This window comes from Podarcis vaucheri, assembly GCF_965113315.1.
Source record: "Podarcis vaucheri genome assembly, chromosome: 1".
Taxonomy (NCBI): domain Eukaryota; kingdom Metazoa; phylum Chordata; class Lepidosauria; order Squamata; family Lacertidae; genus Podarcis; species Podarcis vaucheri.
The window spans coordinates 99695229-99706600 of record NC_138759.1 but is presented as its reverse complement, the minus strand read 5'-3'; the positions used below and the strand labels follow the sequence as shown (position 1 = coordinate 99706600).

Here is an 11372-nt window from a genome sequence, read left to right as displayed (position 1 = left end):
ATAGGTACAGTGGCTTCTTGTGTCCTTGTGGCATTTTAGTAGTTATACTAATAGTGAAAACCAGGCCCAAGACCAATCTTGGCTCTAATAAATGAGTTTGCCACTGTATTTGCGAGTGACAACTCAAACAAAAACATGCTATTGGCAGACCAGCTGTCTGGAAGATACAACCCACAATGCAACACCTGCACTTTTAAGTAGGCTAAAAATGCTGGTTGCCAATCTAAAAAATATAGTGTGCTAACTCTGTATTAAAATGCTTTGTTATACTTTGAGGAAATGGCATTAACAGGCAGTATGCACTAAGAACCTGCCTCAACAAATTAAGTCCTTAATATGAGTTTAAGGACAACACTATCTCTTGAATATGATATTTTCTCAGTACTTAGCTACCTAATATAAATTTCTGCCAATCTATTATCTGAATCGACAATCCGAACAATTTCCTCCTCATAACTCCACTTGTATGAGCTAATCTTGTGTAGCAGCAATGGCCGCTGGACTACAGCTCCCTTGATCCGACTATTGGTCATGCTGGCTGCAGCTAATAGGAGTTCTAAATACATCTGGAAGGCACTAATTTCACCACCAATCGTACAGAATAAAATGGCTAACTGATGCACTGTGGTTGCATTTGGCTGGGCAGCTTATCATTTTACTGCTAACAATTAAATCCTACTTTCTATTTAGCAGTTTGTAACTCGTTCCTCATCAGTCTTCCATCCAGGCAGTTTCCCGGACCAAATCAACTGTAGCCAAGGTTGTACTGCCGTTTTGTATGCCATAAAAGTGGATTTGACAACTTTTTTTGTTCAGCACCATATTCCACCGTTTATCTCCATGATTCATTTAATGCCACTGTGATTTCAGGAGGAAGAGTAGTGTGGAACAGAGAAACTATCAGAAAGTGGAATTAGTCGAAGAGATGCTGATTACAACAAAGGTTTTTACATTAAAGCTGTAAACCCACCATAGATTATCCCACTAAACTTAATGTACAGTCATACCTCATGTTACGTTTGCTTCATGTTACATTCTTTCAGGTTACGTCCAGCAGCGACCCGGAAGTACCGGAAAGGGTTACTTCCGGGTTTCGTCACTCGCGCATGCACAGAAGGGCTAAATCGCGCTTCGCGCATAAACCCCAAATCATTCTGCGCACCTGCACAGATATGGCACTTCAGGTTGCACTCTTTTCATGTTGCAAACGGGCCTCCGGAACGGATGCCATTCGCAACCAGAGGTACCACTGTAATTTAGTTCCAAGTAATTGTGCACAGAATGTGCATTGTATGACTTTGCTGCTAATATATTACTTTTGCTATTTTTGGCCAGAACTAATTCAATTTAATTGAAGTCTCACCTTATGCAGAAGTCCAGTCCAGTACCCTCCACTGCTTAAGGATGCCTGCTATGACTATCTACAACTGCCTTATGTGATAAATATGAAATATGTCCATTTCTTTCAAGCTCACAAAAAAGTACACCGGAAAATTTGTACTTGTAAACATTTATTTTTTTTCCAAACTGAAGAAAGGCTTGCATCAGCACACATTGTACAGCCTTGCAAATTATACAGAAATTGAAAAGGTGTCTCCTTTATATGTGCAATGAATCATTTGATGTCCAGTGATCCTCTACAAATGATGAAAAAACATATTTAAACCACTTAAGAAGTTTCCAGCACTTATCAAATGCGATTACTCTTACAGTAAAAAAAGAAAAGAAAACTATATCAATGGGAACACAATTAAAGTGCAAACTTTTTTTTACTTTTTTGCCATTTGGGGGAGTCACATTTAATTTCCTCACTGTGTATTAAAAACTAATGGGCTCCAGTTAAAAATTTTCTGCAGTGTTTCCCCCCTTTTAATACTTATCCTGATGGAACAGAAGCAAGCTGCTCAGGAATATAATTTATTGGCAGTTAAAGGTTCACATCTCTAAAGTAAGTCTTGAAACGGCAGGACTGGAGAAGGTCTTCAGTAGTTATTGTTGGATTCCATTACCCTTGGAAGAGGAACAGAGGGGGAGAGAAATATGCTACCTTCCTTGCCCTTTGGCATACTGGGCTAGAAACACAGTGAAATTCCTTAGGAGCGCTTCTCTTTCCCTCCCTCCCCCAGATCACTGCCCTTAAACTGATAGAAGTGTGCTGGCTGTGTGCAAAGGGATTACAAAATACACGTAAGAATATGGTTTTTCCTTATGAACAAAAGTTCGCTGTACAACAGAGCTTTGGATCTGATACAAGAATTCAGAAATATAAAACGAAACTACTACAAAAGGGGTGTTTTCAACAGCATTCTTCAGAGAAGGCTGCCTGTCCGTTTCACATCACAGCAGTATTTTACTTTGTTGTTGATGATTTAAATTGCGTGTTTATTTCTGCATCTTCTCCTGGATCACTGGGCTTATTTTCTTCAAAGGCTTTACTGTCACATGACATCCAAGGAGTCTTTTATGAAGACAACAAAAACCCATAAACATCAAGCCAATCAAGTAGAGGAGATAAGGACATGGAAGTGATAAAGGCTGAATGTTCAATGACGTGGCTGTTACTGAGAACTAGCCCTTTCCAGAATGTGAAAGTCGTAGTGCTTCTTGCTTGTTCTCAGCCTAAACTTGTTCAGTGAATTACTTTGTTTCTTCAATGCATTTTGGGCTGCAGACATGGTTGGAAACGTTGCTAGAACCGTGTACGTAGATGCCAAGTCACTAAGTTTGGAAGGTTCAGCGTTCACATTACTATCTCCACTACCACAGTAGTGATGGTGTTGCTGCTGTTGCACCTGTAGGAACTGGGGATCCCGTAGCCACCGAATCTTGGCACCAACTTTAAGAAGTTCCACAAATAATTTTTCAGCTTCTGCACGAGTTATTCCTTCTGGCAGTTCAGTAATTTCCAAGACTTTTCCTACAACTGAGGGGTGGAAAAAGACATGCAGGATTAAAAATGGCTTGCTTTGTAATGGCTATGGTATCCAGATTCAGACCCACCAACAAGTTTTTGTGCTTGGCTGGCAATCAACCCAGTTCCTTGAACTAAAAATTCAATAATGCCCATTGTTATCAAGAAGAGACAAATGAGACATCAATAGCTGTGCAGAAGCTATTTTTAAAAACTTGCTGAATGGAAAGGTGCAGCATATGGAAATGAAATGACAAGGGCCACCACACCCTCTCAATACCGAGAGAAAAGGTAACCTGTTAACTGCCAAGTTTTCTACATGGCCTGAGGCTACTAATGTCAAGATCAGTGTATCCAGTGGTGATTGTCCTTAGGCAGGAGGGAATCAATTCGTGGGACTCTCTGAAGCAGATTTAGGAGGGGTGATGGGAGGATCCCTGAAATGTCTCCTTCCCTTTTCTACTGACAGATTCCCTTCTGATAGCCCACTGCCATATTTAGAGATTACCCAGTAAGTTTGCCGTATTTTTCGCTCTATAGGACGCACCAGATCATAGGAGGGAGAGAACAGGGGAAAAAAATTTTTCCCTCGTTCTCCCCCTCTAAAACAAGGTGCGTTCTGTGCGTTCACCCGAAGCCTCCGGAGCCCAGCAGGAGTTCCCGCTGGGCTCCGGAGGCTTTGGGTTCCTTTCGACCTGCTCTTTGGGGCTGGCGGTGGGGCGAAGGGCTGCTTTCCCCCACCGCCAGCCTCAAAACCAGGTCGGGGAGCAGCATAGAGGCGGTGCACCGCCTTCCCGCTGCCCCCCAGCTTGTGGGGCTGGCGGTGGGGGGAAAGGCTGCTTTCCCCCACCGCCAGCCTCCAAACCAGGTCGGGGAGCAGCGCAGAGGTGGTGCATCGCCTTCCTGCTGCCTCCGAACTTGTGGGGCTGGCGGTGGGGGGAAGCGCTGCAGCCTTCCCCCCACCTTCGTACAGCCTTCGTAGCCTCCACAGGGCAGCGGGGTGAAGGTTCCGCAGCGCTCCATCTCGCTGTTCTGGCTGCGGGGACAGCCTTCGTAGCCTCCGCAGGGTAGCGGGGTGAAGGCACCCCGCTGCCCTGCGGAGGCTTTGCGCAGCTAACCCCAAGCTAAAACAGCGAGACGGAGCACTGCGCAGTGCTCCGTCTCCCTGTTGTGGCTTTGGGTTTAGCCGAGCAGCCTGCATTCGCTCTATAGGTCGCACACACATTTCCCCTTAATTTTTGGAGAAGAAAAAGTGCGTCCTATAGAGTGAAAAATACGTTAAGTGGCTATGGGTTTCAGTAAGTAGTAGCAGTAGTAGTCACCAACTTCAACAAAACTGATGCTTCTAAATCTGCTATTTTGCAACAAATTGAATGTGAGAACCAGCATTTCCAGCAGGAACCCAAATTATAATATTTGGCTTTCCCCTCTCATGGCAGGAACCCTACAGATAAAGAGACACACACACACACATCTCGATCTGCTGGAACAGAAATGTCCAACTCGCCTTTGTGATTCTTGCAAGAGTCTTTCACAAACTCTGTCTCCGTTACAGGTACATTTAAAAAAAAAAGCTCTCCAAAGAGATTTATACACATTCCAGATATGGCAGCAGTTTCAAAACCAAAAACATTCTCTGGCTCTTCATCACAGAGAGGGGCACATGTACAAAACATACTATGCAATATCAGCTTAAGATCATGAATGTGATCATGGTGATAGGGAAATAGCAGTAGCTCGCACAATCCGAGCACAGATGCAAAGCACTTTGGACAGGTAACCTATCGCACCTCTTATTGCTGTGGCATATTCTGAATCCATCTCCAGACGACATTTAGACCTAGAGAGCTGTGATAGAATGGTAAGAGGCATAATATACCTTCCTAGTAGTTCAGCTGCATCAAAGTTACAATAAGTCACATACCTGGTTCTCCTGCACCAAGGTCTGTTGAAGCAGCCTTTTTGGCTGGCTTTCTTCCTCGGTTCCCATGTCTGCTTCCAGGCTGACACTACCAGGGAGAAGGGTCAGACATACACAAAGAATGATCAGAGGTTAAATTTTACCTCCCACAAGGGATGGAGGGTGTGACACAATCCATCTAAGTGGCACAAATGGTAAACTACTGCTTCCTTTTCTTGAAAATGTTTTACTTGGCAATAGGTGCAGTGCTGTGCCATTTGAACCCATGAAGTGGCACATCTCTCACATTGACAAAAATTACTTGCACTCCAGAAGAACTCAAATAATTGCATTGGAGCAATTGGTCAATGAACCCTCTTTGAGATCCAAACAGCACAGTGCACCTCTACACTCTGCAAGATGGCAGTAGTTCTAGGTGAAGCCTAGATTCTTACTACCCCCAAACCTGTCTTTAACCTGGATTTCAACTTAAGACACAGAGGGTAAGCATATACAGAAATCTGTAACAGTATGCAGTTTCATTTTGACAATGGACATTTTTGTCTAGCCTAATTTGTAATGAAACTATCTTGGTTCTCCCCACCTCAAACTGGAGCATCACTTATGCATGTTTTTTATTTCAAAATAGCTGCTCCTACTTTTTACAAAACGTCAACAATTCCTTTTTTTTAGGAAAGCGGGTAATCTCTCTTTCCCATTTATAAAATGAACCTGACTTACAAACAAGTGACATCCAAATTATTGGGCTGTTTCCTACTGTTCCCTACCTGTGGACCTGCTACATGCCCATGTAGCAGAGCTGGAGGATTGTACTGCAACGGCTGACCAAGTAAGGGATATCTGGCATCTCCTGAAGAAGACATAGAAATAAACTTAGGTTTCAGATTGTTCAATCAATTCTAAATAATTCTAAACAATAATTCTAAACAAATGCAGTTAACTGTTTCTGTGCAATGGTATCGATATTCCAAGTCAATGAAACTGCACTGACAGCAGTTAATTAGGATGAAGTCAATTCCAAATTCATGGGAAGTCAACATGCCTTAGGAGAAACATTAAAATTCGACTCTCCAAGTGAATAAAAAAAAAGTAAAAAAAGTAATCAAGTTCTTACCTTGTCCAGGAACAAAAGGTCTAGAGAATGGGGGCACAAGAGGAAGAGGTGTTAACGTGGGACGGATGTTCTTTATGTTTGACAGCTGACTTGGCGCTGGCGACTGGGCTGGAGAGGTGACAGGACTACCTATTTGTGGACTATGCTGCAACTTTAAAACAAAACAAAAAAGGAAAGAGAACATTATGCCTGAGTTTACAAGAATAGATGAAAGCAACCCTTTCAAGTTTGCTTGGTGGGGGGCGGGGGCCCTTGTGAATATCAGTTTCATAGACTGCAAGTGAACTGTGAATTTGTGCATTTTGAAATCTTCTCATTTCCCATTTCATATAAAGAGATGATTCTCTGTTATGCAGCTATGATGCATAAAATCAGAAGCCCATTACAAAGTTGTTACTACTTCTGTGACTAGCAAGATGCTTAAATGCAAGAAACAATACTCTACCCCACTTCCTAGACATGTAAGTCAGGAAACCTTTTGGGGATACCATTTGAAGGGCAGACTGTGCCCCATACTGGTGTGCTGTTCCTTTTGCTGCAGCACTAGACCAGCCAATATTGTGGTGCGTGTGGGCGAAGAGACAGGAACCACTGGTTATACCAAAAAAAGGGGCAATTTTCTACTGGCGACCTGTACAACTTTCTTAGTCGTTTCCACAATATATAATATTTAGGTATATAAATATTTTTAAAAACCTACTGCACACTGAAAATGATGAAATGAATGCTCCCTCCTTTTTAAAACATCAAAATGGAATACCTGTGTAGAGCTGTCCAAAGCGCCAAAATCTGTTGACTTCTGCCCTCTTTGATGGTCACAATAATATTTATTTTGTTTCCACTGGGGAGGTGAATGGGGTCGAGGCTGAGGATTGTTGGGTATACTGAGTTGCATCATTACCATTCCTCCACCTGGTGGTGGTGCTACTGCTACAAAACAAAATTAGGAAAGAAGGGTGCTTAAGTTCCTAGCTACCCCAACCTTTCTAAAGATTGCTTCCAGCCACATTAACCCATCCACCTGCTAAGGCCATCAGCAAATTCTCCACTCCGTGATCCACCAAGGTCAGAGATGAAGGTGGGGTGAGACACAATTCAGGGCTTTTGTACATGTTGGAAGCAATTCCGCAGCCCTCCAACCTACTTTTTATATATACTCTGTCTACTGCACAACAGTTTTCCGGGGGGGGGGGGGGACCTATAACTCTTAAAGAAACAGGTATCTGAAAAAGTGTGCATGCACACAAAAGCTTATACCAAGAACAAATTTAGTTGGTCTCTAAGGTGCTACTGGACAATTTTTAAAATATATTTCCTAAAGAAACAAATCTCCAAAATCCCAACTAATAACATTTAGAAACCCAGAGCACATTGTTAAGCTATTATTCTTTTTCCACCTTTTTTTACAGTTCCATTAAGGACACCTAGTACAAAATGCAAAGTACCAATTGTTCTCTGAAATTATAAGGATTTACTAGAAACTTTTTGTGTGTGCTTTGAACACAAAAGCCAAATCTAGGATATGCTGGGCACCCACTGCTTTTCGGATCCTTATTTCATTCATCTCCCTCCCTTCCTTGAAGGAACTGAAGGTGGAACATATGGTCTCTCCTTCTCAAGTTCATTCTTTCCATAACCTTGTGAGGCAAGTTAGGCCAGAACAGCAAAAATATTTTAGGCCAGGAGAGCAGACAGTTGACATCATTGCCCCAATGCCCAATTCACTGGCGGTGGCTGCTGCTGCCGCCAGGAAGAGGTCTGTCTAATTTTGGTGAACTCCACTTCCCCAGCAGAAGGCCTACCCCTGCCTGAGGCATGCCATCCCATGCTGGTTGGAATGGTGCCCCTGGCCTTCTTGATAGGCTTTTCAGAGGTCACGGGGCCTGGAGGGGTGTGGAGATAAGAAGGTTGGCAAGTCTCCATTCATGAACTTCAACAAATCTTAGAATCCAGTACATGCACTATTCACTGTATGCAATTTCACTGGACTAGGATTGATAAGCAAATAAGGTTGTTGTATTTATTTTTTTAAAAAATAGCCCCACGATCAGAGAGTGAAAGGGCCTAATGGCCACGACTCTCTTTTCACACCTGCACACTGTTGTCCTTGGAGTTGCTGGGAGTTGCAGGGCGAGGTTGTCCGAGGGAACTGTATCTGCTCTGATCCAGGAGGCTGAAGATATGCTACTGATGAGCTGCAGAAGGTGGGCCGGGGGGGGGGGGGAGATGGAAGGAAGGAAAACACCGTGTATTAAATGCAAACTGTAGACCTCAGCCAGGACATCTGAAATTTGTGAAAGCCGCTTGTAGCATGCGATCTGATTTTGAACAGGAGAACCAATACATCATTTACTTGTTACAGAAAGTACAGCTAGGCAACCCTGCTAGTTCATACACCTGCCATCCTGGCAAAATAGGTAAAGAGGTGGCACAGGGCTGGCTAGCTGTAGCCCTCCTCCTTGGCCCCTGCAGGATGAAGAAAGCAGCCAAACCTACAGACTGCTTGGGCACGTTGTTATTCCTTCCCTTTTTGCCATTTTACAATTCGTTTGTCGTTTCATAATTTGAAAAGATTTATAAGCTCTAGGGGGAGGAATGAACCCTACTTACAATTTATACTAATAAAAATTAAGATGAGAGGGTGAAACAGTTGCCATAGGGGAAAAAATTAGTGACTGTTCTCATTTCTCTAATCTTCTTGTGAATTATTCATGGTGTGGCTTTTGGAAAGGTGACCAGGCTTTGAAGATTGCCATTAATGCAACACATTACTGCAAATTGCTGACATTAAAAAAATAAAAGCTGCTTTCAAAGCACAACGCTCAAAGATCAAAGGAACCCTAAATATCAAATAGAACTGATACAAAGATAACCTACAGGCGAGATTTTTTCGTTGTTTTGCAGGGAATATAAACGAAGTCAGAACTCTTCACCAAGGTGACCTCAAAATCTATTTCGCAGTACTTCTGCAGAATAACTGCAGATGACCAAAGAGCTGTGCAGGATACTATTGCTTCATCCTTGGAAACCCATCCATAAGGGAAAGAAATTGGCCTTAAGTGGGAAACTAATGTTGTGTTGATGCTTTACTCTCTGCCCAGTGGCATATCCATGTTTGTGAAGTACAACCATAGGATACAGTCATCTCTCGGTATCCATTTGCAGGTACTGCTTAAAACACTTCGTCTGTTTTGTCATTAGGGAGTAATTACAGGTTTACTCATTTGTGACAAATCAGATTAATTCATCCTTATGGAGAAATCCATTGAGTGATATGTAGAATGAAGTTCTGCATTATGTCTTTCATCACTATAGGAGAGGAAATGGTAGGGCGTGGGTTCCACAAACACAACAGGAGCCGGTAACAGGCTAAAATATACCTTCTGGACCAATGGAAGAATACACCACACTACTTGGGCTATGCATACTTACCCTGGGAGTGAACCCCTTTGAACTACGTAGGGCTTTTACCTTCAGGTAGACACGTACTGGATTGCACTTTTGAGACATCTTAGTTTGCCTCTTAGCACTCAAATAAGAATCAGATCATTTCATCCATCCATGTAGTACCGCTAATAATAATAACTAAATGAATGCCATTAGAACAACTATGTATTTGTTAAATGCTTGAATAAATCCAATTGAACTACAAAGTGGCTTGCTGTCAGCTCCCACTGTTTAAATCACAACCTTCTTTGTGCTGGTGCAAATGAAACGCCACAATTAGGAGTAGAATTTGAGCCTGGCACGAGGTACTGCACATGTTACACAACCCCCTCACACATACACTTTGGTTGGATGCAAAGGTTCACTGGAATATGTCAAATTTCCTGTGTATTTAGCCTTTTTCTGTCTTATCTGTGTTTTTATCTGTTGGCTGCCTTGAGTCCTGGTCTGGGGAAAAGGTGGGTTGTAAATAAATATATTTATAATTTTACAAAAGCTAGAGCAGGTCACCTGCAGACTGGCGTAAGTGAAACAGATAGCACAGGTAAATCTCCTACTTGTCTGGGACTGCTGCCAAATTAACTCCTTCCAAGAAACCAGGATTGCACAGAGACCTAAGAAATGCATAGTGAGGAAATGCATTCACTATGTTATATACCAGGCCTAAGCAAACTCAGCCCTCCAGATGTTTTGGGACTATAACTCCCATCATCCCTAGCTAACAGGACCAGTGGTCAGGGATGATGGGAATTGTAATCTCAAAACATCTGGTGGGGCCGAGTTTGCCTATGCCTGTTATATACAGATGTATCATTCCTTGTCTGGGATCTAGGTCAGAGGTAACCAGCTCCACAGTAGAAGCTGGCTATGCACAATACTGATCAGTTCGAAACTGCAAACTCAGACCCACATCTTTGAAGCAGCTTTGCTGCTCGTTTTAAGGGACTGTTTTTAATGCTGTGCTTTCCTGCTCTCTCACCTTTTGAAAAGGTGAACAGCACATCTTAAGACTAGGAGGAGGAGGGGCAAGACAGACAGCCAAGAGCGGCATTTAAAATGCAGATGATTAACTCCCCATTGTGCTGTGAAGCTGTGGGGAAAGCTGGGCTGTTTCTGTGCCGGAAAAAAGGGAATAAGTACAATTTGAAAATGTATTATCTTTTTGTAACCTAAGTAAGCACAGTTGCAATTTTCCTGCAAGGAGGAGTGAGAACAAGGCACAGAGCATATTGCCATAAAGTCTAAGATCCACCGAGCAAAATAAGAAATTTGAGAAAAGAAATCTCTGCCCAGGAAGGCAGTTTATGGTTTTTGAAGTTTCAGCAGACATAGAATCATAAGAGTTGGGAGGGACCCTGAGGATCTTCTAGTCTAACCCCCTGCAATGCAGGAATAGGCAGCTGTCCCATACGGGAATCGAACCTGCAACCTTGGCATTATCAGCACCACCCTCTAACCAACTGAGCTACATGTCCTGCACAATTACAGCTTTTCTTTACTAAAATGACCACCAGACATTTCTCTTTTAATAATATAATAAAAATAAAACAGCCTCTATGTAGGAAATTGTATTTCAAATCCTTGTAAATACATCAGCTCAGATTATTAAAGACCAGTAAGTTTTTGAATGAACTGCTTTTCCTACTGCCTTTTTTTCTTGTGGATTCTGGCTACTTTGAGCACAACCAGTTTGTGGAAAAGCAGCATACAAATAATATGATCCATTCTTAAAATAATAATAATGTTAAACTCACCTTAAATTATTCTGTTGTCCAGATGGAATGACACTGTAGTAAACTGGCATTCCCGATGTGGATAGTCCTTGGTTAGACTGATTGGGAATAACAACTGGCTGTTGATATGTCTGCTGAGACATTCCTTGGGAACCTTGAGCCATTGAAACCTGAGGATTAGAAGTACATTAGGATACCTAATAAAGTTTTTTAAAAAGAAAAAGAACCGACACATTTATTATGAAA

At 42.4% G+C, this 11372-nt stretch overlaps 1 protein-coding gene across 6 annotated transcripts in view; it reads right to left on the bottom strand.

Moving 5' to 3' along the window:
• Positions 1 to 1494: 1494 nt before the first annotated feature.
• R3HDM1 (R3H domain containing 1) overlaps positions 1495 to 11372 on the bottom strand; it is a 48317-nt gene continuing 38439 nt past the window's right edge. For all 6 annotated transcript variants that reach the window (XM_082197704.1, XM_082197706.1, XM_082197708.1 and 3 more), the window contains 7 exons: positions 11148 to 11296; positions 8038 to 8141; positions 6707 to 6876; positions 5947 to 6097; positions 5600 to 5682; positions 4836 to 4920; positions 1495 to 2923 (listed from right to left, as the gene is read on the bottom strand). In XM_082197704.1, the coding sequence (XP_082053830.1) occupies positions 2559 to 2923; positions 4836 to 4920; positions 5600 to 5682; positions 5947 to 6097; positions 6707 to 6876; positions 8038 to 8141; positions 11148 to 11296 (1107 nt within the window). In that variant the 3' untranslated portion in view covers positions 1495 to 2558. The remainder of the gene's footprint in view (positions 2924 to 4835; positions 4921 to 5599; positions 5683 to 5946; positions 6098 to 6706; positions 6877 to 8037; positions 8142 to 11147; positions 11297 to 11372) is intronic.